This window comes from Sebastes fasciatus, chromosome 19 (genome assembly GCF_043250625.1).
Source record: "Sebastes fasciatus isolate fSebFas1 chromosome 19, fSebFas1.pri, whole genome shotgun sequence".
Taxonomy (NCBI): Eukaryota; Metazoa; Chordata; class Actinopteri; order Perciformes; family Sebastidae; genus Sebastes; species Sebastes fasciatus.
Genome location: NC_133813.1, coordinates 15,173,885 through 15,199,187, shown reverse-complemented (window position 1 = coordinate 15,199,187; position 25,303 = coordinate 15,173,885). Strand labels below are relative to the sequence as shown.

The following is a 25,303-nucleotide window of genomic DNA, read 5'->3' as shown; positions in this document are numbered from 1 at the left end:
CTCAGACAGCTCAGCTCGCTCCATCTCTAGACGTGAACGCGCGCTCACTCCACACTGCAGAAGAGTTACTTTAGCTCTGAGAATATCTAGTGAATGTACAGGGGACGTTTGTGCAGAAATAACTGCTGCAGCTCCTCCAGACCAACAGAGGTTTTCTGTGTTTTGTGAAGTGACGGAGCTCTACAGAGATTTACGTTGTCTTCTTGTTACCGACCGGGTGCCGATGTCTCCTCTGCTCTCTCCGGCTGCGGGCGAAGAGAGCAGGCAGACACGCTGGAGAGCTCCGCTGCCTCAGCCTGCACTTAGGCAGGAAAGGCCAACACTAGGATCAGATCTAAATCATGTTCATGGAGAGACCTTCGTCTGGTCAGCTAACATTACTGCCAAGCAGCTGAAATATAGAGTGATATTGTGGTTTTAGCTGACGTGTGTCGCCTCACTGTTTTGAGTGATGCTCGTTCAGGTATATTTAGAGCGAGCAAGCGCGAGCCCGACGCTGACTTTCGTTGATTTCACGGCCACAGGTCGTGTTAAGAAGCATTTCTGAAAGTTACAAATAGTCCCTTTAAAATACTAAATGATTTTGTTGTGCACATAATTTACGTTTGGATTATGCCCACATTATGTCAGTTTTTTTTAATTTGCTGTCCAGGAAGTGTTACATTCACTGTGTTTAAACTGATTTTTCACAAGAGGGGGTTTCAAAGTCTGACAAAAACAACAGTGTTTACATTTTGCAAATTGGCACCATTAAAAGTATGCTGAATTCACTATTAGCAGCTCCTGTTTGCAATGTACCCAAGGATGTACAGACAACTATCACTGGATTACTTTGATACTGAAGAAAGCTTAAAAACCTGATTATTCTTGAGCAAGTGCTGGAGTTATAAGGATCATCTTTTTTTTCTATCGTTTCCAAGCAGATTTATGGATCACATATTTTAGCGATGGACATCAGAGATAATGATATCTTCAAAAATTAAAAAAATAATATCAAACTGAATCTGAAAATATGTGTATGATGTCTGTGTGTTCAGATCTGCCTGCTGTTTGATGGGTTTATCAGAGCTTTTTTTTCTGATCAGTGAAAACAAACAGTTTCAGGATGTATTAGAAGGAGACCAGAGTTCATTTTAGAAAACAAGGCGGGCTCAGAGAGAAATATTTGTTTTCCATGACATGAAAAAAAACCCGAAACATAAAGATTGTTTGATGGCAATCTTCTACTCAACTTTTAAAGCGGAACTGCCAAAGGCTTTAAAAAATCTAGCCCGTGACGGGAGACTTTGACCAATCACAGGTCATTTCATTGAGAGAGCGTTCCTATTGGCTGTGCTCCGGTCATGTGACCGCAACTTGGCGTTCCTTCACCAGATTTCACAATGGCGGCAGCTTCACAAACTTTCTAATTTTACAGCTAAACCGTGCACTACAAGATGATTCTGAAAACATTTGAGGCGAGAAATAGGCTTTAACGTAACAGAATATTGATTCATATTTGATCAGCGTGGCCTAGTTTGACCGTTTGATCAGAGTTCGCAAGTGATTGACAGCCAGCTCTCATAGACGGCAGCTGGACAGTGGACCTCAGATCAGCTCTTACTGCTTGTTTTCCTCCAGTATGTGAAATCTTGCAGATGCCGTTGGGAGCACCGAAGGATACCGTAGGACACAGAGGCACAGGATTTTTTCCAGGTAACCTGTTTCTACTAGCGTCACGATATAGCGACCGTTTTACAAAAAATAACTTTTTTTAATCATATTTGCTCAAATCTCGCCTACTTCAGCTTTAAAGGAAAACTTCGGTATTTTTGACCCTGGACCCTGTTTTCACATGTTTTTGTGTCTAAGTGAGAGAGAGAGCTTTTCTGATATATGTTCACACAGAGGAGCTGATGTCTCGTGTGCAGTCGACATCAGATCTCACCTCTGGCAGGTTTCATCATTTATTGACATAAAGAACAGCTTTATACACGAGCATCAGAAAAGTATATAAACAGCAGCAGCAAGATACATTCTAATCAACAAACGATTCACAGACTGCTTCTCACATGCAGTTTTACAGTACAGCGCCAGACAGTAAAAGTGTTATTGTCAGAGTAGAAAAACTACTGTCCAAATGGAGGCATGTTTTGTGTGTATATATACAGTATATAAATATATATATATCTATATATATACTGTATAAAGCTAAAATCTCCTGATATTTTCTGGGTTTTAAGCTCAAAATGAATGCAGAGATTTTGTTTTAGGATCAGTAGTTTCAGGATGTATTAGGAGACCAGAGTTTATTTTAGAAGCCTCGGAGGGCTCAGATAGAAATACTGTATTAGTTGTCCATGAAATAATAAAAAAAACCTGAAACGTAAAGAATGTTTGATGCCAATCTTCTACTCAACTTTTAAGTTAAAGGATGGCTTCAGTATTTTCACATGTTTTTGTGTCTAAGTGACTAATGAGGGCAACACTTTTTGAAATTGGTCCAGTATTGTGGGAGAACGCTGTAACTGCCAGCTGCTAAACGAGCTGTAATGTACTCAATTGGGGCAACCTGGCACCTTCAGTCCAATAAAAGTGCTTGTCTTTGCCACTGACAGGCTCAGATTGTTATTATAAGTGTCTGACAACATTATGGAAAAGAGAAATAAACCGTTTTTCTTACCGTTCGCTTTCCGTTTCTCATTGTGTCATGTGACTTGTTGCGAGAAGAGACGAGGGTGGAAACGTGAGTGAGAGTTGCGAGAGAGGAGTGCCATGTCAGAGTTTACTGTGTTTGAGTACAGAAAGCGTAGCTTAGTGCTATCTAAATGATTAGCTGATTTCGACAATGTGGATGGGACGTGAGATTTCAGAGCGAGACACACAATAACAAACACCAGATCAAGAGAAAGGTAAGAAAAACATTTAATTTCTCTGTAGGGTCCTTTCCATAATGTTGTCAGACACTTATAATAACAATCAGAGCCTGACAGTTGGAAAGGCAAGCATTTTAGTGGACGTAAACTGTCGGTACCAGGTTGCCCCAAAGGATTAGATTACAGCTTATTTAGTGGCCGGCGGCTGCAGCGTTCTTGTATATACAGGACCACTTTCAAAAAGTGTTGTCCCTTAGACACAAAAACATGTTTTTATATACTGTATGTATATTTCTTCTTTCAGACATTCGTTTCACATTAGCAGCATTGAACATTCAGAACACTGCTGACTGTATGAGGATTAATCCCATTACAACAATATATATCCATACATTATCTAGCCCTAGTGAGAACAATGGGAATTGTTTAAAATAAAAAAGCTCTTCTATAAAAAAGATCTATTCAAAGCCTATAGAAACATCTATGTGTGTACAAAAACTTGTTCAATTTACCTAGACACATAAAGTGACTTTGACATATATTACATATTTTTGTGTGAATATATTGTATATATATTGTAGTACCCTACATGTACATTATATATATACAGCATAATATACTGAAGGTTGTCTGCAACGCTTTAACAATCTGTATAAGTTTAAAAGTGTTTGCTTGAGATGGAATGGTTTGAAAGTGTCACTTCTCAGCCGCGATCAGTCTCTTCGACTTTATGAACGCCATCCCGTGTGTCCTCATGTGAGTATTCAGGTTTCCCTCCGTTTCAAACATCTTCCCGCACACCTTGCATTTGGTATTTGGTGTCCCGTCTGTAACATCCAGCTGGTTCTCCCTTTGGCTCTCATCGTCGTCCTTGCCCCGTCCGTTGTATCGGGCGAGACCATGCGGCTCCTTCAGCCGATGGACGATAAAGAGGTGTCTGGCCAGCGAGCGGTGGGAGGTGTAGCAGAGGCCACACTCCTGACACTGGTAGCACAAGCCATCGGACTTGTGCTGGGGAATGTGCTCATGGAAAGCTGTGATGTCCTCAGTGGTGAAGCTGCAGACGGCACACTTGTGAACTTTAAGGATGTTCACCTTGAGCCTCTTTAACGGCTGTGAGTCGGAGCCCCTGGAGTTCAAACCTGGAGACCCCTCATCCTCTTCTGGCTTCCTTTTGGGGCTGAGGGTCTGAGGACATTAAAATGATCGGTTAGAAATTCACTAAAAAGTTTCACAAGGAGCACTACCTTCTAATAAATGTATGCCTGCAAATATGTGCCACAGTACCGTTTTCTTGTCAGGTAAAGCCTCCGTTTTATCAGAGTTGACAGTCTTCCCCTCTGGCTCTTTGACTCCATGCGTCAGATGAATGTGCTGATCCAGCAGCACTCTTTTAGTGAATGGCTGACTGAGAGCTGGACAGTGCCTATATCAAAGTACAGGAAAAATTACAATTATAACCCCTCGCAAGCTGATTTTTGCCTTTTATTATTTGCATACATACAATGGGCTTGCATTTTTATTATTATTAAAGCGTATTTTCACTTTTGTACTGTATGTAAGCAAGATAAATCGTGTTTTTTTTCTCGCCAGACTGCACAAACTTGCACCCTTAAACCTCCACAATAACGTAAATGAGGCTGCTGCATGGACCCAACGCGTACCTCTTGACATTTAACACTAACTGCTCGTGGCTCGTTATTGCTTATGGCTCTTTCTTTTTTCTTTTTTTTTTACTCTGGAGCCAATCAGCTTCTCTTCTGCCTCCTTCAAAAAAACGACACTGTCCTCCCAAGAAAAACGAGAGCATTAGTCGTTTAAGCTAATTGACAAAAATGACAAATGTGTACGTTTAATTGACAAAGCCCTGTCTGTCTGTCTGTCTGTCTGTCTGTCTGTCTGTCTGTCTGTCTGTCGGGGTCAGAAGAGGTAGTAGTCTGTCTATCATTACTATAGAGTCACAAAGAGGTAGGGGTGGATGGTTGGGTCAACCAAACGTTGGACACTGCTGTTTGTTACGGACAGTCAGCGTTGGTTTCTCGTAATCATGACGGCAGTTGTTCGCTAACTGTATTCAAGTCGTTATTATGGTAACCATAATGACCAAGATCTCCTAACCATGACGAAGTAGCTATTTTAACTCAAACCAAGTTCTTCTTCTAACCATAACCAAGTCGTTTTTGTGCCTAAACCTAACCAAACCATAGTGCTGTCAGATCAGAAAACTTGCCATTCTGGAGGGCATGGACCAACAACAGTATTTTGTCGTTGAATTCGGAGGACTTTGGAGGTAAACCACAGTGGGTGTGTGTACTCACGGGCAGGCGTAGACCTTCCGCAGTCCCTTGTGTTTGAGACGGTTGTGTCGGCAAAGACTGTGGGAGGAGCTGAAGGACTTGTCGCACTGCCGACATGGGTGTTTCTTCAGTATCTGCAACGGAAGGAGAATGCATGATACCTTTTTAAAATATAGGCAGTTATGAATCATGCTCTTAAACTTCAACTCCACCACATTTTAGAGAGAAATATTGTACTTTTTACTCCACCACAATTATTTTGATAGTTAAAGCTACAAGTTACTTTACAAATTAAGATTTTACGTTCAAATTCCAGAGTTTATGGAATATTTTGCGTTGTTATAGATTAAACTATCCAACAGCTGAAAAGATTAGTTGATAGAAAATTAACCAAGTAACTGTTTTGTTTTCCTTATAATTTTCAAGTATTGTTTTATTTATTATCTTAATATATTATTTTCATTTTTGTTTAGTCCAAGAGATTGATTCATCGAGAAAATAATCCACAGATGAATCCATAATGAAATAATCAATAGTTGCATCTTTATATAAAAGAGATCAAATTGATTAGCTCAACCAACAACAGTAAAATGCTGCTTACACCTTAATGAATGTAGTGATTTAAAGTACAATTAGTACAACAGACATTTTCCTGCACCGACTACTTTTACTTAAGATACTTACCAGTACATTTTCCTGATTATTCTTATATACATTTACTCAGGTAACATTATTAATGCAGGACTTAGTATTATTTCAGTGTGGTAATCATTTTACTTCAGTAAAGGATCGGAATACTTCCTCCACTTGTACTTGTAGGACTTACAGCATCGACTCTTTTCCCAATGTGTGTTCTCTTACCATCTCTAAGCTGAATCTCAAAAAAGACCATGTGACAAATCAAAAACTTTCTCAAACATTCACCTTGCCATGTTCGCGCCTCATGTGAGCCACAAAGACCTCCCTGGAACTGAAGAGGCTACTGCAGTCTCCACATGTGTATCCTGAGCCGGGAGGGTTCTTGAGGTTCGCTGAGCAGTTACTGACTGTTTTCTTTAAAGGTGAAGGTGAGGGCTTCTTTTCTCCCTTGTCTTGACCATTGGCATTTCCTCCGTCTTTGATATTATTATTATTATTACTTGGGCTGTTGCTGTTGGTACTATTGGAGTTAGTGGGCTTGGTGCTGAGAGGGAGGTTGATGCCCAAGTTTGGTGGACCCTCGATGGTCTTCAGGGTTCCATGGATGGCCTGGAAAGTATCCACACATGCAGATTGAATTATAACAAAAATATATAAAGCACTTGTGTGTGAAACACACTACTTATTAGTAGTACTCTTATTTCAACGCATTCTCATCCCAACTTGTCACATGCCGCTGCTTTGTCACTCTTGGCATCAAAGCCACTGTAGTTACCCGTGGCGTCATTTTAGGATTAGGCAACAAAACCCCTATAGTTAGGTTTAGGAAAGAACTACATGGTTGGGCTGAAAAAATATTACATTTGTAAAGTGAAAATGACACTGAAAGTTGTGAACACAGGACACGAACGAACAGCTGATTGCAGCGGTCTCTTGGATGAAAGCCTCGTGTTTGTTAGACTCATCCATCTCCAATCCCGCCTGCCCGGTGTGTCTTTCACTCTTTAAACTACGTCACAACAATCCCAGCACACTTTCTCAGAGCGTTTACTGTAGCTATGCCTGGTGCATTTCATACCGGCGCGAAGGGGTGCCTTATGGCCGTGACAAAGCCGCGGTATTTAACGCCTTGGGAATAAGAACTTGGCTTTGAAAATGTTAATAAAGATAGTAATACTGTGCCATTAAGCAACAGCATGATGTTTGATTTCAGAGTTAATTAGAAGTTAAAAACAGACTCATACATCCATAAAAAGTCGATGTCAAGCATCCCTAAAATAACTTATTTTTATGCCCACCTTGATATGGTCCAACATGAGCTGTTTCTGTGCGTAGTGCATGGAGCAGTCGGGACATTTGAACACTGACACTTTCTGATTGACGATGTGCTGGTCGAAATGCGAGTAGAGCAGGGACTGCAACGTGAACACGGTATCACACATGGAACACTTATAGATCATCCTGAAAGACAGAAATAAAAATCCTTTAAAAAGCACTGTGAGTCCACTGCAAAATGTACACATTTATACACAAAGAAAAGAAAACTGTTACTTTTGCAAATGTTATCTTGTGTTTCACATGAAGCTATTAAACACCCGGTTGCAGTTGTATTCTTGCACCTAATGTCTGTACCTCCAAACAAAGATCGTTTTAGATCGTGATATGATCAAATTAAACATACTGAAATAGATGGTTTACTACTTTGAATATTGTTTAACATCAATTGTTTATTTAGCTCTAAACTTGGGGCACAACCAGGGCCAAACCCAGACAAAGGTACAGAAACACCTGCTCCTGAGCACACGTATTATCAGTATTGCTATGTAAGTCAGCGAAAGGTTGCCATGTGGAAAAAAACAAACCCAAGTTAAGTCACCATGTCTAAAACCCACAAATCCTGCTACTGATGAAGCAGCAAGGATGATTTTCCTTTGAAAAAGAAATTGGACATGGGTATTCTGTTATATTGGTGTTTGCCTGTGTGAAAGAAAGAGCGTGTAGATGTGTGTTGACAATTCTTCGAGGAAAAAGCTGGTGTATTACTGTGTGTACTATTTGCATATTAAATAATTATATATTAGATTTAATTTTGTATTGAATTACATTTTGTGTACTTTGAAATGTACACTTAGGCCTACAACAACAACTGTATTACCCTTTGCTGAATTCTGTCTTTAACTTAAAATAAAACTGAAATACATTCGGTTTAGATTGTCATTTCATATAAATATTAAGTCTCCACAGTGTTTTTGACCTACTTGGGCTCTCCTGCTTTCATTCCTGGATGCTGTGTGTTCCCATGAGAGTGCGCTCCAGGAGCAGACTTGAAGGCCATGGGGCAGAGAGGACATTTATGGAAGGTCTCACAGTGAGAACTTTGGATGTGGGATTTTACAGTTGCAACATCAGCGAAGATCAGACTACAGTGGATGCAGCTGGAGGGAGAAGGAATAAGAGTTAGTCCGATTTAAATAAGATTTTGACTGAGTGAAAGACAGTTTAACTCATTCCTCGGACAGATGCACTTTGTTTTTTCTTATTTAAGATTGTCTTTTTTAATTTACTTGATAGGTGAGCCGGCATGCTGGTCAATAAAGGACTTTCTTTGGAAATGCGCATATTCACTTTGTTGTTGAGAGTTAGATTAGAAGATCGATATCACTCTTGTGTCTGTCCATTAAATATCAAGCTACAGCCAGGAGACTGTTCGCTTAGCTTAGCATAAAGACTGGAAACAGGGAGAAACGGCTAGCCTGGCAACGTCCAAACACCTGTAATGCTCACTAATTAACACATAACATTAAGTTTGTAGGTGGATATTTTCCATCTTTGCACAGAGCCAGGCAAGCTGTTATGTTAAGCTAAGCTTACCACCTGCTGAGAGTGGTATAATTTTTCTCATCTAATACTGTATATTATAACATTGCAGATGTTGACTTTGAGACAAGATGTTCATTTCATAACATTTTGATAGACCACACTCATAACTTAATCATAATTGGTCATATACTGAGTTTTTAGTTTTAATGGCTTGTATCTTGGATGACTCCACATAACAAATGTGACTGTCAAATTCCCCTCCCATAAGTTTCATTGTGATTGATATCACTTTCACTTATATAGGATTGTCAAGCTGAGGCAAACTTGATGTAACCTAGTAATAACTGTAATTAGAAATGACATTGTAAGTGGCACTTTGAAAGAAAGGAGGAAGAGACATTTAAGTCTGAGTATAGCCACTTAGGAAGAACACAGCTCAATGGTAAATACCATGAATTTGTTTTTAGATGTTATCAGATTTGATTATCCACAAAACATCAGAAGTTGAAAAAATGACATCCCAGCACAAGAGAAGACTAACATGCAAATTAATAATGTTATGATTGTAGTTAAGGTCGACTGACCGGTAGCCGACTCTACGGGTGTAATGCAGGCAGTTCTTGGTGACGTGTGATTGGAAGTGGACAGAACGGCAGCTGGCGCCACATTCGGGGCAGATGTAAGGAGACTTGTGCTGGTGGATTCGCTGGTGTGAAAGAAAGCTGCACTGATTTGGGAGAAGCATTTGGCAGATGGTGCATGTTTTCTGAAAAGAGGAGATAAAGAAAAATCATCAATCGGATTTTATCATGGCACTGGAACGATTGCAGATAGCCCCCGAAATAGTTGCTAATGCCACTAAACCGCTGAAAAGTCGCTAAAATGAATTGTACCATATTATGTAGCACTTCACGCACCTGCCCACTGGACTCCTGTGCCTGTTGGTAGTGCATTGCTAGCGAGCTGTCATCCTGGAACATTTCGTTACACTCCAAGCATTTTAGGTTGTGCCTGCAGAGCTTCGAAGCATCATCCTCCAAGGGCATGGCTGCCACAAGAGGAGCGCTGCATGGAGCTGAAATCACTGTACTTTGGGACCCTCTACCAGAAACTCTCCCTAGGATTTGACTAGTGGGGGCATGTGCTTGGGAGGTTGAGGTGGTGCCAGTGATGTCGGGTGGGCCTGATGAGGGTGATGTGGTTATCATCTGATCTGTAGGGATGGGTTTTAGGATTAGATGTGAGCACTGCATGACAAACCCTTTGTCCTTGTGGCCTCTGGCATGAGACAAGAGGCTGCATTTGTTGTAGAACAATAGACTTTTGGCACAGTGGTTGCAGGTGACCTCGATCCGCACACTGCGACGTTCGTAGTGATGTGTCAAGCTCTTCTCAAGAGCAAATGAATCGCCACACTCCAGGCACTTGTAACCACGCGAGGGTAGAGAGATACAAGCGGAGGTTGGCGGAGAGAGGTTTGGGACGTACACAGGGACAGGATTTATGCTACTCAGGACTTTATTGAAGGCATCCACTACAGAGCTTTGAGAGCTGGTGAACACTTGAATCCTAGAGACTTTCTTTGAGGCCCGGCCAGCGAGAATTGTCTGCTGTTTGACCTGCTGTGGTTGTTTGGATGAGGACAGGGCCTTTTTGAGATCACAGACAGCAGAGGATACAGTCTGAGGCAGAAGATTGAGGTTACTAAGATGGACTGTCTTTGGCACAAGTTTGGCATTAGCCAGACTGGAGGCAGGTACCATGACAGTCTGTCGCTTGATGGCATTAGCAGCTTTCAAGATGGCACTGCTGGCACTTTGCATTGACGCAGCAGGGATGACTGTCGCTTTGACTGTGGTGTTGTTGGCTAGCTTCAGGTTGATGACTTGGGAACCAACTGTCTTGACGGCTGAGACAGGCAGGAAAGCTGTCGCCACAGGTTTAATAGTCATTTGCTTGGTTATTTCAATAGAAGGGCCTCCAGCGGTGGCTAATACTGTGGTTGGCAGAGAGGGCCTTGTAGGAGATGAGAACATTGCACTGGTGGTTGCCATAACAGAAAGGCTATCCTCTCCTTTTTTCAGATCTTCAGGATCAAACTGCGATACAACTCGGGTGACCATACGCTTGATCTGACCGGATGACGTCTTGATTGTTTTGATCCTGACTTTTGGGATGACCGGGGTGGTGTCTGTGCTTGAGGCAGGGGAACCTTTGCTGCTACCCTCACTCATGACACTAGAGGGGCTGTCTGGTTGTCTTGTGAGCAGACTCTTTGCAAACTCTAAGGCCGACTCCTGCTCGATTGGCTTCTCTAGAGCTCTGGGATTTTTATTGGCTGGGGTGGATTCTTTCTGTGTTGTAGGAGAATCCAAAACACCCAAGTCTGTAGCACTAGCCTTTTTGGCACTGAGGGCTGCTATGGCCGCTATACATGATGAAAGCTTTGCAGAGGACTTTGCTTTGACTTGGGTGATACTGGACACATCAACAAGCTCTGTCAGCTCTCCAGCCTCCTTGCACTCCTGACTTTGAGGCTGTAGGACAGTTTCCTTTAGTCCCCCCTCAGGTAAATTTGATTGAGGGGGCTCGTTAGACTTGGAACCTCCCAGAATACCATTGGTGTTCTTGTTTTGATCAGGTTTTTGGTCTCTGTTTGCTCTGGGCTTAGAAACATTGTCCACTGATACAGGAGATTTGTGATTCTGGTCCACAATCTTACTAGTGGATCTAAAGAATGACTGAACCCCCTGCTTGTCCATGGGGTCATCTACCTCAATTTTATCATCATCATCAAACTCTTCAGCACTGGAGATGGGGCTGAACTGATTGAAGGTAGGTGATTGGTTGTTAACTGTCTGTCCTTCATCTCTGGGAGTTTTCCATCCATTCTTGGTGTAATGAGTACCTAGTTGTATTGCGGCCAAGAAGCCATTGTGTAGTCCATTGCCAATGGCAACAGAAGGGGGTTGGGGATGGAAATGTCCATCCTTCTCTGATATGGTTCCACCATGCTCACTAGTGTCCGTATTTCGGATGTTCTTGACAATGACACTAACACCAACGTCATGTCCTGTTGAGAGGTTGTGGGATTCGTCTTCATTGGGAGTGACCCCACCATTGGGTTGTTTGAGTTGTCCTTCATGGTCATCGTGGGGGCCAGATTCAATGGCGGCTTTGGGATCCACCATGTCGGGGATGTCAAAGGCCGCCAGCAGGTCATCGAAGTCTGGTGTTTTCATATCTCCCATGGTCCTGCTCCTGTTCTGAGGAGATCACCTGGGGATCACAGATAAAATGGTAGAATAATGATTAACATAAGTCATGTTTACTACAGATTTTTTTTAACTATATCTAATGATATGATGAGTTCTTCAACATGCTATAAGATATCACATTTTGCAATGAAAATCTTCATACTGTCTTTTGTAGTAACAGAAAAACTGAATTCGATATAACGTTCTTATTGTCATTGCTGCAACGTGCTACCTTGTTTGCGATAGGAGGAAGAGGACACAAAATAGTTTTACTTATTTCTCTTTGCCAAAACACAGCACAACAGATCAAAGATCAACACCGTGAGCTATTATAGTTAATCCCTTGTCATCTGGTGTTGAATGTTCCCAGTCACTTTCATGTCAATCTGCTTATTATATTATGAGATGTCTTGTTTGTGAAGCTGATATTTTGGTTTTAGGGTTGGGTAAGATATAATCCAATAATATCCATAGATCATAATTTCCATAATGGAAAGGCTCATATTTTTGTAGAAATTAATTTTCTCAATGAATGTCATTGGCGGCTATACTGACTAACATCCTCCTAAATAACATCATTAGTCCTAAATGAGGCCTTTTCTCATGGTGATGAGAAATAATCAAGCAATTCATATTAAGAGTAGAATTTGCTTAATTTGGTGATATTTTGAAGGGCAATTAATGTAATTCTCTCCAAATTTGGTAGACTAACTGTGATATCGTGGTCATGAGTATTTGGGCTTTTCAGTTTTGATCAAGTTGGAGTATGACATTGGGACATGAAGGCAGCTATGCAAAAATCTGTATTCCTGGAGAAAATCATGAAAGTGAATGAGAAAAGTATAATTAATTGTGTCTTGGAAATACAACAAACATACGATAGTTCTTCAAATGTAAACATTTAATTGAATGTCTGGGATGACATGATGAATGAGGGTGGCTGTACATTCTAGTCGGTATAAGTTATTAATAGTGCCTTTCTCATTTACTAGAGTGTAGATTGTTGCCTGTAATAGAAACAACTGCTCAAGACATTTATTAAGGCGAGACACTGCAGGCAAAAATCGTTTTTTCATGCATTTTGGGCTATTTTGCTTCCATAACATGTCTTCTTTCAGACTAGTGGAAAGAAAACATCCAAAATACACATTTAGGTGTTTATTTCCCTACATTTGTCTATTTGTGCCTGTAGATTTAGCCTACATTCACCAAAAGTTATCATTAGATAATGCCTCATTTGCATATTCAAACATAAAATTTCAGAAAACTTGTAATACAAAAAACAATTATAATGAATGTGAAACATCAACTGGGGAAGTTTCATGGTGATATGTATTAGTAGTTAAAAAATGACTCTATTCACCACATTTTATTCCTAAAAAACATGGCAAAAATGATACAAAGAGATATCCAAAATTCCCTCTGTAAAAACTTTTGACTCTAACATGTCACGTAATCAACAGGGAAGGTTTCATTGTGATATTTATTAGTTAAAATGTAAAAAAATAGTATGTACCTATTACTCGTATACTGTTGTCAATATTTCCAAGATAGATTATAGTCAAGATAGATGTAAATGATCACAATATCGTAATGCTTTCTGATGTATGTGAATTAAACATTTTCCTCCTGTCAGGAATAAAAGATTTTGACACACCACCATTGACGATCTTACACTAATTTATGGCTCTACACACAGTGACGGGAAGGAAATAATTAATAAAAAAGTGTTGTTTTTTTCTTTTCTGGTAAAGAGCATTCATTTTATAGTTGAACGTGTTATTACAGACTGTATCACAAATTCTTATTTGATTAATAATGTGATATTATACAGAATGATTTCCACTTTTGGTAAATGCTCCTCGTATTTTTGACTAAGATGAGGTGGTAAGATGAGCATAGGACACGTTCATTTTCACTCTGCTTCTGTGTTATTTCCCTTTCAACAATACTATAACACCTCTAAAATGAAGGAAAATGAAAGATCAACTTACTTGACAGCATTTTTTTAGGGATAGTTTTGTTATTTGGGAAGAAACCACGTAGTTCACTATATCAAATAGTCCAAATCCGTGCCTATATTGTGAATTACAGTATGACTTGTGGTAAATTTGGGTCTAAGTACATACAAATCATTCAGCTTTTGTTTTGCAGTTTCATTTCTCACCACATGGTGCACCGGTGGTCACATATAGCTCAGCCTATCAAATACACAATTTCACTGCTTTCTTGTGTTTGATTATTGATTTATGCATTAGCAGACTGAGCTCCGAGCTCTCTACATCTTCAAATCAATTTGTCACTGATCAATCACTGATGAAAAGCTCTTCTGAAAAAATTAGTACCGCTGACGTACAATTAGTCCTATTTATGCCTCATTCGTCCCTACGATGGGTAACTTCATAGGACTGTTTCAGAGAGAAACACCAGGGAACCACTTGCTGGTCCACACGGGGGGTAGATGTGACATTTATACGACATTAAATGTGGGTACTTAGAAAAGCATTTTCCTCTTCAATCACTACATGGTCAGCATTGCTATAATTAAACGAATAAAATAGGGAGAAAAACAAGAATATACCAGTGTGCTAATGTAATCCATTCAAAAGCTGGAGACGGAACAAGGCAAGAGAGTTCCTTTTTTTAATATATGTTTTCTGATATAAAATCAGGAGGGTGATGGATCTGGTCCAAGTAATTACAATGTAGAAGACTAGAGTACTTTTAGTCATTTTCCTATCAGTGGACTGGCAGTCAGCTGGTTTTGGGAGTGAATAAAACATCTAGATATTACTTAAAGGGGAATTACGCCCATTTTTAAAATTCATACATGTTATTCCTAAGGTCTAAGGTAGTCCAATAAATATTAGTAAACATTACACAACTCTCTTTCAAATCCAAAAACTAGAGTGCTCCATAGAATGAATTGGGAGAGATGTTATTAGGGCTGGGGCAATACACCTTTCTCCCGATTCGATACTATCACGATACCTGGGTGCCGACTCGATATGTATTGCGATTCTACAAGTATTGCGATTCAATATTAAGATTTATTGCAATTTCTGTTTCTGAACACCAGACCAAGGGAAAAAGTTGAATCATACACTTCTAGGGACTTTTACTTTAGAAAATATCTAAATTGATACGGTAAAAATGTTTGATTTTCAGCATGTATGTATAGTCAGAGATGTCCTGAAGTCAAATATATCAGTCATTTTCAGGCATTATTTTCTTTCCACAAATTAGTGTGATTTCTTTTTATTTATAAGGGACATGTAATGTTTTATACTTCTGGTGAATATAATCTAATGAATCTTATTTCCATATATGTATTTTGTATATACTATATAGTTCCCTTTGTTAACACCTTACTTTGAAAACCGGACATAGTCACACATGTATACTTCCGCTAACTTCTCAGAGTTGGTCGCTAGCTCTCCCGTCAGCTCCGTTCTCTTTATACATCCATGGTCAGCTCCATTGGGACCGTTTGAATGCATTTAACATAAATGTCAGTATATGGGTGCTCTACAGTTGTAGCGTCGGCCAATTTGACCACAGAGATAAGAGTGACGGCTGGCTTGACCACATGTTACTGCAACACAATAACGTTTCCTGTCCTTGACAGAGTTAGCATGCAGCTTTAGCCGTGATGTCTAGCGCTGCTTTTCCTGCCAATGTGTGAAACCCAAAGTGTTTCCATACTTTACTGGATGTGTAGTGTTTACCACTTTGGATTTAACATGTGAGGGTGCAGGTCGTATCCACACAGACCCTCCGCTGTTTTAAACTTTCTTGTTGCGGCCGGCTGCGGTTTGTTTTGGTTGAAGGATACGGAACGGATATGACCTCACGTTACTCAGACTACAACAATAAAAATGGTAACTTCCTTCTACCTCTGCATTAGTCTCAAATGAAGAAAATACATCTGAGTATATGGGAACATTTTCTGTTTCACAACTGAGAACACTATAGTAGAATAAAGCTCATTTGGGTATAAAAAAGAAAACAAACATTCTGTGGGTCCACAAAATCGGCCTCCCATTCATTGACTATGGAGCAGCTCCAGACATATACCCTATGACATCACAAGTTTGAGTTTGGGAGAGAGTTGTTCATGTTTACTACTATTTTTCTCAACTGTCTTAGACCATAGGAATAAAATGTATGAATTTTGAAAATAGGCATAGTTCCCCTTTAAGCTGAATGAAATATGAAGTGTAAATACGAACATGATGACAGGGGAAGACTTTTGATAAGGTGATATGGAAAAGATGTAAAGATGGTCACTCAAGTAAACACAACATGTTTATTTATCAAAATTATACAGTATTATTCAATATCAGAAAAAAAAACTTTCAGTGGGTTATAACTCTTAAGAAACAAACCAGTCTTTATTTATATATATATATATTTTTATATAGTGAGCACTGTAAATGAGATATGATGGGATTGAAATGCTCTGTGTCTGTATGTGTTGTGTGTATTGGGGACAAAAGGCACAGCCATGGAGCTGCTCTGCTTGTACAGTACGTGCAGTTAAACCAGTATTGCTCTTTGATCCAAAATGCATGGTCAAAAACACATCTGTACACACACACACAGACTCATATTGTGTAGCCTCATCTTTGGTTTTCAAAAAGCAACAATTCTCAGTTCAATCCAGATGACGGGATACTTGTAATAATGACGTAAACATAAACAAAATGACAGAGAGAGAGGGAGAAATGTTATGGAAGGAGAGGGCAGAAATGCAGTGCCACGGGGGAAAAAATGGCTGCTTTAACTGTGTGAGGCTGCAGCAGAGAGAGAAAGGCCTGGTGGAAAGAACAGCTATCACAGCCATGACAGCCAGAGCAGCCTGACGTAGGAAGTAAATGAATGTTAAATACAGACAAATGTGAAAAATACAAAAAAAAGAACCCCCTCTCAACAACAGCAGTTTAACACACATGCTTCATTGCCACCTGAAATCCACACACACTGTGTAAAACAATCTCAGTTAAGTGAATGTAAAACAACAATGGTGGAAACATGCAAGTGAATCAGCCTCTCCTCACCCTCTTGCCTCCGTCCCTCTCCAGCCACTAGCCAAACCTTCTTTCCTTCCTTCCTTCCATCCTGCAACAAACACAGTCACAACACTACTAACCCACAAAAAAGCCACCCACCCCACCCTGCCCGGAGGTAAAAAAAAAAAAAAAAAAAAAAGCCTTGCTTCTTCCCAACCATGTAAAAGGCCCAGAATACAGGGTCAGGTTACATCCAGGGATCTGGTGAGCGGTGGTGGTCCTGGGTAGGGATCCTCCTTAGTCATTCTCTGCACCACTAGCAGCACACAGACCTACAGACAGACAGATATATCATGCTCTTGCATGTGTGTGTGTGTGTGTGTGTGTGTGTGTGTGTATGTGAGGATCCAGGCTGCAGATTCACACTCACACTCCCAGCCAGCCACGTCTCCCCGGCCCTCGTCCCTTCCCAAATCTCCCTGCCCCCCTCTCGCTATGAGCCGCGCTGCGTAGCACGCCGACATCCAGCCAGCAGCGAGCAGCAGCAGCAGGGTCTCTGCCTGTGCCATGGTAGCCAGTGGCTGAGCTGTGAAGGGCTGCCATGGAGTAGCCTGGGCTATCTCTATACTCCTCAGTGGAGCACAGAGACGGCATTGTTCCTGTCAGCCCTCCGTCTGCCTCAAACCGGTTTCATCTGGTTCCGGTCACCCAACATAAAGCCCTGCGCTGCAATACGGCCTCAGAAACACACACAGGCAGAAGCGGTGTGCCCGTCTCCCTGGAAACACTGCAACATTTTCACCAAACTACATGTATATGGTCATAGATTTAGTGAAACAAGAGCCTAATATTTCATAGACAGGTGGCGACATGTTTAAAGGAGATTCACTACTCTGGTTGCTTGCCCTGGCATAAAAATTAGGCCACAAAAATAAAACAATGCACAGAAAGATGGTGTTTTTTGGTTAGCAAAGTTACTTTGACACATATTAAAACAGAAAAGATAATGAGACAAATGTGAACAAAAAATGGGTTACAGGAGGTACGATTTAAAACAAAATGATGATATTCAACTTAACACATTGAAAGGAAGAAGCACATTTAGGGAACCATGATGGTAGAAGAAGCTCAGTGGTACCTTGGCCTGTTTCTCCCTCCAGACACACTGGTAGTGTCTCTGAAAACTCAAAACTGTCATGTAGCCCGCAGCATCATTACACCCAGCACTGTGATATAAAGATAAGGAAACCCCAAATCACACAATGTAACATGGGCAAACACAAGCCATTCATGCACCCCAGACTTCTAACAAACACATGCCACCCCTGCCCACATATGCCGCCACAGAGACATACATAAACATAAGCATGCACGTTCATGCATATATATATATATATAGAGGTAAATGTGGCATACCCTTTTCAGATTTTTTTCCACTCTGAGAGATATTCAGGAAAAAAAAGTCTTCCTGTAGAGGCCTCAGCACCTGCCTTCACTCAGCCCCAACCATTCCAGCCCCATCCTCCTCCTCCTCCTCCCCTCCCTCTTCCCACTCTCCTTCACTGGGTCAGTCCTAGATTTTAGTCCCAGTCCGGGCCTCGCTTTTTCCTGAAGCCATCACCACCACCACCACCACCACTCCACCGTGCATGAGAGGACGGATAGAGAAAGGGGGCAGTGTTCAGCAGGCGAATCAGGCCTTTTGTCTCTGTGTGTGCAGGGGGGCGAGGGGACTCTCCTCTCTGGCTCTGGAGCAGCAGAAGCAGAAGCAGCAGCAGCTGGTGCAGAGAAAGAAGAGAGAGAGAGTGGGAGACGGAGACAGAGGGGAGGTGGGGGAGATGGAGATGGAGAGGAAGAAAAAGAAACGAGCAGGAGAAGAGGGCTTAACACTATGTTCTTAATTTAGGCCTGTACCATTTCATAACCATATGATCGAGCGGTGTAGGATCATACTGCTCGATACTGCACATTTTTTCTTCAGGGATCAATAACATTATATATTCATAACATAACAGCTAAGGCCTCTGTTTAGGCCCAACTGCCCATTTGCATGCTGTGTATGCCAAGGTCAACAAGTCTAAGTGTTGTATAAACATAATTGAATCCAGCAAGACATATACCCACATGCATACTGTACATATAGAGCACATATCAATATAAGAAAAGATGACTACATTCCAGCCTAAAAGGATATGACAACATATTCAATAATGGCATCATTTACTCCTACATTTGAAGAATTGTAATTCATAACCATGCCATTTCACAATTGCAAATATGAGCATGATTCATGTAGCCCACACAGCAATGTACAGACACAGAAATATCATATTAAAAACATCACTTTACAGTACGTGTGATAGATAAATTGGTAAGCAAAACACGATCAAATCCAGTATTTCATTACCTACCTGGGAGAGTGCAGAGAGAGAGAGGCTTTCAGCTGAACAAGGCTGTCTCTCTTTGGCCTGCTACCAGTCTTTGATACATCTGGCACATCTATCAAAAGACGAATGCTGCAGCATAAACTAATCAGCCTTCATTATGTAAAGGATCATGCCAGATTTATTCACCAGACAACACAAATGCATTTTATACACTGCAAGGCGGCTAGATTTGTGCATCTCTCTCTCTCTCTCTCACACTCTCTCTCTCTCTCTCTCTCTCTCTCTCTCTCTCCATATATATATGTATATATATGAGAAAAGGCCCTCATGGTGCCTGCTGCCTCTCTACAGTGTGACAGATTCAGTGCAGGAGAGGAAGCTGAGGTTGCTGTACTCCCCCACCCCTAACAGAGCCACAGTCGCATGACGTCACGTTGCCTCCATTCATGTCAGCTGTAAGCAGCAAAGAGGAGCTGCTTGAACACTTTTAAGTGAAGCAGATAGTCCTGTTCAGTCATCCACAGTACATTTCTTTTCTCATCATTTGATTATAGAATATCACGGTATATGTAGATTAATATTAATAGTATTATTTGTCCAGATCTAAAATGTTTAGCTCCATAAATAAAAGTGCATGATCTTAATTTTAACTCCATAATATCCTGTATAATTGAAGGTAACAAATAATAATAAAGATTAATAATAATATTAATCGTCTTTATTGTCCACAAATGTGGAAATTAGCCTTTGCTTTTTTAGGGGGATACAGGGGTTCTTTAGGAGGAGATAGCAGGTCAACAGTAGATGTCACATAGAAGTGGTGTACATCATCTGAAAGCTGGGAACCTGAAGATTAATTTGAGATGCTGCTCAGCACTGTGTGTCAAATTGTTTGTCATAAATCAGAAATAAACATGGATAAATAAATAAATACATTAATTAATTAAAATAAATTGTGAAAATGTATAAGGGCTTTGAACATTATGTCAATATATGATGGTTATTCCCATGCTCTATAATGTCTCATAGGTTGCTGCAGCAATTTTTGGGTCGATATCATTTGTTACACAGATTTTGTGCTAAATTTAACCGTTTTTTACCTCTTGAGAATTGATAAAAAATGATCAATAATCCCTCCAAAATACCACAATAAGACACCAAGACCTTGAGGAACACCATAGAAAAAGTCATGCTGTGACTTAGAATCAAAAACTTTCGACATTTTCAGATTTCTTCAAATATTGCATTTTTCAGCGATTGGATGGCGAGCACTTCAGTTCAGGAAACTACTCAGAAACCCTTTATTGTCAATCTAGCTAGGAAAGCCATCCATCCATTGAATGCCCTATAGGTCTGTAGTTTGTGGCTGTAAAGTTTCATGAGGCTGTGATTATCCTAGAGGTCACCACAGGTCATTTTATACAGCGAGGTCAAATAAAAAAAAAAAGGTCTCTCTACAATGAAATGGCTACTATGGAGACTAACATCATCACACATGAATACAACTGGGCTCATTGGATCCACAAGACTCTCAGCTTTACAGTGATATCCAATTTATGTAATTCCAAGACTATTTATCGTTAAAAAAACTGCATGGTTTTTGCCCAAAACTGCATGTGTTTATCATAAAGATCATGGTTTGGGTTAAGATAAGTAATGTTTGTTATGCAACTTACTTCCTAAAACTGCCTCTCTATTTGTACAGCGGATGTTGACGGAAACGCTAAAGGCGTCAACAACTCCTGAGAGAGCGTGAGAAAGAGATGCAAGAATAGAAATATAGAAATGTTATGTGATTATCATAAAGTGGGCATGTCTGTAAAGGGGAGACTCGTGGGTACCCATAGAACCCATTTTCATTCACATATCTTGAGGTTAGAGGTCAAGGGACCTCTTTGAAAATGGCCATGCCAGTTTTTCCTTGCCAAAACTAAGCCTAACTATGGAGCGTTATTTAGCCTCCTTCCCGACAAGCTAGCATGCCATGCGATCCCGTGGGTCTCAGAGGGTAAGGGGATGAACTGGATCAGACAAGTGCTTTACATGATTGAAATGGGAACAAAAACATTTCAGGACTGCAATGAAATAAAATCAGACAATTACAGCAATACAAATTAAAATTGAAATAAAATACCAGCAAGTAATGCAAAAAAAGATAAAAAGCAATAACATGAAAAAGAAGAGACCTGTCGGAAATAAAATGATATGCTTGCATTAATAAAAAAAAGCTTTTGAGAAGTGATTTAATAGAGTCTCAGATCCTCAGGGCATCCTCTGAATGCAGGGCGTTCCAGTGCTAAGGAGCCAGGTCACCTTTAGTTTTGAGCCGGGGGTCATTTATATTCTCTCTCCCTCTCGTGTAACAAAAAGGAAAGCAAAGCAATATGTTTCCTTGAATCCCAGCGCTACCTTTGAGGTCTCTGATTGGACAGCTGCCAGGGGATGTATTAAAAAATGTGACGAACAGCAAAGACATACTCATAATGGCAAAGTGTCCCTTTTTAATTGACACTTTCCCGCTGAAAGGCCTTCCTTAAATGGCTCATTTCTACTTTTCATAAAGCCAATATTATCCTGACAGCCTCATCAGAACACTTAATGTATCATATGACATTTTAAAAGAAAGAACAGAAACCAGAAAGGGCATTATTTCCACAGCATGAAATCACTTATTGCTCATTTTGTACATCAAATATATAAAATCAGCCTGAAGAAACATGTAGCATTACAATAATTGTATTATGTATTAATATTGTTTTATAAAAAAATATAATAAAGCATGAATGGATTGTAGAGATAGTTTATAATGTCAGTAAAAACAGTATTTTCATGCTTTTAACAACATGTACTGATACATACATGTGTAATATAAAACTAAAGTTATTGACACATGACTCATCATAAAAAAATAGCATTGACTGGGTGCTCCCTAAATTCACCCTACAGTGCCATCTGCTGTTTCTACTCCCAGCAAATGAAGTTAAGAGTAAACCAGGATTTTACAGTTGGACCACTAATAGCATTATCTACTCTTACTTTTAACGGTACTTTTGATTAACTTTTGAAGTTATACATAGCAGGGGATACCAATGTATCGAGACCTATAATCAATCAAAACATAATTACCAGCTTACACAAGCAAAAAACTGAATGACGCAGTCAATTGCGCTTAATCAATCTTTTATAACTTATGTGGTTTAATTGTGTTTATTTCAGTGGTCTCTAGTGCAGGTGATTAAGGGCAGGCAATCAGACATGAGTGGCTCTTTGTGAGCTCATAAATGATAGGGTGAATAATTAAAATTTTAATTAATTAAAAACTCCTTGGCCTCTCAGTAGGCAGTAAGTTTTATACCTTCATTGTGCAGTATTCGACACGTTAATGTTGGTTTTGTTAAGGAAACTGTGCAAGATGGAAATTCACTTCAATAATATTCCCCCAGGTTTTTATCAAGTTTTAAATGAAACATAGAATAAGTCTTTATCAATATGTTCATAAATGATTTCAAAAAATGAACTCAATGCAGTTTTATTTCAATATTCCTGGAATGTAGTGACTTCTCAAGACGTTTTCTCAGTACATGATCACATGCAGGATCTTGTTGTTGTATCGCATAAAAAATAAACCAACACATATTTCAGCTGGCACAACCTGATACTGCACTTTGACCCTAAGTGACTCATCCTGCTTTGCATCCTTGAAGTTATTATTATCCTTGGACGAAGATATGATACATACGATACCAGAGTATACTCTCTAACATCTAATATGGGATGTGTGTGGGGCTTTTGACCTGACAATACCCGGAGGAAACCTTTTTAACACAAAATGTGTCTAACCTGTGTGGACTCCTTATCTGTCCTCATCTGTTCTCTTCCTCCAGTAATCTGTCTGTCAATACTGTCATGAATGGGATCAGTCAAGTATGAGAATTTCACACAGGCACACACGTGGACTGCTTAATTCAAACTGTTGACCTTTCCAGGTGGGATAAAGACACTGTAATACAGATAAATGACGTGTACGACGCATAACAAGCTGACATATGCTGCATTGTCAAATTCTTGTAAGTGAACAAGGCAGGTGTTGTCTGCAGCAAAAATATGCATCATCGCCGTTCATGATCTAGTGTTCATTCGCAATCATTGTTGATTTTTTTTTTTAAACTTCTGCGTCATTTCCTCTGCTCTGAAAACAAGGCGGTGTTTAGAAAAACTCATCTGATTGAGTACATCTTTTTTGTAGCAGCAGAGTAAATGTCACAAAGCACTTCACAATAAAAGATAAGCTTTACAGACGCAATATGAAAAGATAAATAAACTGTTGTTGCATACAAGTCAGGTCTGTCCTCAAATGTTGTGGTATGAAGTCACTTTTTGGGGTCTCAAGATTTTACATAATAAACATTAAAATGTTGGTGACATGTTAATGCATCAGTAATATAATCCCATAATATGATATACAGTATAATAATATAACATTCTGAGAGGGGGCCATTCTGCTTGAAGAGGACTTATTTTGCTGATAATACTTCTGTACTAAATTTTGAATGGACTGAAAAGGCTTTCACTTGTTCACAGAGTATTTATAGCCTACACTGTGGCATTACCAGAGGTGGAAAGTAACCAAGTACTACTGAAAGAGGTAAACCAGGATTTTAGTATTGCAGCTCCATTAAGTTGGGAGTCTTACAAGAGACAGATGTATTGAATAAATTAAAGCACAAGGCCCTCTCCTACATTACCCATAGTGCAACCAATAGCATATTTTTGTTGGACCTTCACTGTCTGGTACAAACCCAGTTTGTAACACAGACTTTCTGTCTAAATGTTACTCTGATAATCATCAGGGTTGTTTTCTCAGACTTGACAAAACTCCACCAGGACACCAAAGACATTATACAACTGATTGTATTTATACAAACTGTATATTCACGCATTTTAGCCTTTTCGCGTGTCATTTGTATGCCACACAAACGTCCCGGTTAGGTTTAGGCACGAAAACCATTAACTTACGTGCACGCAAGAAAAACAGTTAGTTAGGGTAAGGATAAACATCATAGTTGGGCTTAAAATAAGTACGTAAACTAAGTATAACACATATGGAAACAACGTAACCCAACTACGGAAAACACGTCACAAACGTCAATTAAAAAATACGTCAAAACACCGGTCAACAACGGTCTCCTGGTTAAAAGTCTGGCGTTTGTTGGTCCCATCCACCTCTCCACCCGCCCATCATAAGTGGTTTTTCTCACTTTTTATATCACTTGTGAATGGGCTGGTATATTATAATTATACAACAGGCTGGTAGTACTAACTATGACTTGTAAACATATCATCATTATATCTGAAAAAAGTTGTGTAAAAACTTTTTTGTAGCTCCGGAAGAAGCAGTGCAAAGCCTGATCAGCTGCCTCAAATGATGTCACTTGAGTCAGTGTCAGTTGCGGGATGAAGACTACAAGTTTGAATATTAAAAAGAAAATTAATTAAAGAATGGGTAGAATAAAAAAGACACTGCGTTCCAAATCACATACCTTTTCTTTTTACTTTTAGTACGTACTGCAGCTGCCTTTACAAAGTACGTACTGTTGCATGTAGTATGCATACAATTAGGGCATACTACTTCATCATAACTTTGCACTTTGAACTTTGACCCTCGCGCTCAGATATCTGTTGCACAGAGGATTGTGTGTCAAAATAGCCAGAAAAGCATGCTAGCCTGCATACTGCAAAATGCGTCCGAATGTATTGAGACATACAAAACCTTTCTCTGGGATGCTAAATAGTATGGCAGTATTGGAATGCACAGAAGATCTCCATCTCTTGTTACTCTAATGCTGCATCAATTTGGTCTTTATTTTAAAATGTCCCTCAGTCCCCTTAGTGCATTGCTAACTCTTTTAAGTGCAATTTTAGGTACTTCTATGTCCATTTCATGCTATTTTATACTTCTATTCCACTATTTTACAGAATGAAATTTTTACCCCACAAGATTTATCTGATAGCTGAACCAACTATGTTTTCCCTTAA

At 39.9% G+C, this 25,303-nt stretch overlaps 1 protein-coding gene across 3 annotated transcripts; it reads right to left on the bottom strand.

Annotated features, from left to right (window-relative positions):
- Window positions 1–1,922: 1,922 nt before the first annotated feature.
- znf532 (zinc finger protein 532) lies at window positions 1,923–19,457 on the bottom strand. Of its 3 annotated transcripts, XM_074617877.1 has the most exons (11): window positions 19,292–19,456; window positions 18,297–18,658; window positions 16,929–16,989; window positions 9,529–11,890; window positions 9,196–9,377; window positions 8,050–8,226; window positions 7,090–7,252; window positions 6,077–6,400; window positions 5,174–5,286; window positions 4,143–4,281; window positions 1,923–4,043 (listed from the first exon to the last, which is right to left on the bottom strand). In XM_074617877.1, the coding sequence occupies exons 4-11, from the start codon at window positions 11,860–11,862 to the stop codon at window positions 3,552–3,554; spliced, it is 3,924 nt and encodes a 1,307-aa protein (XP_074473978.1). In that variant the 5' UTR covers window positions 11,863–11,890; window positions 16,929–16,989; window positions 18,297–18,658; window positions 19,292–19,456; the 3' UTR covers window positions 1,923–3,551. The 3 variants fall into 3 exon arrangements, with proteins under 3 accessions (XP_074473978.1, XP_074473979.1, XP_074473977.1); XM_074617878.1 differs by lacking the exon at window positions 16,929–16,989 and having other exon boundaries at window positions 19,292–19,457; XM_074617876.1 differs by lacking the exons at window positions 18,297–18,658; window positions 19,292–19,456 and adding an exon at window positions 17,311–18,173 and having other exon boundaries at window positions 16,929–17,212.
- Window positions 19,458–25,303: the final 5,846 nt, after the last annotated feature.

Excerpts from the sequence above, each read along its gene's own strand:
- znf532 (XM_074617878.1), bottom strand. The coding sequence starts at position 11,862 with ATGGGAGATATGAAAACACCAGACTTCGATGACCTGCTGGCGGCCTTT. Across the intron at positions 7,253-8,049 it reads ATGAAAGCAGGAGAGCCCAA|GATGATCTATAAGTGTTCCA; the intron begins GTAGGTCAAAAA and ends TCTGTCTTTCAG. Across the intron at positions 6,401-7,089 it reads TCATGTTGGACCATATCAAG|GCCATCCATGGAACCCTGAA; the intron begins GTGGGCATAAAA and ends GATACTTTCCAG.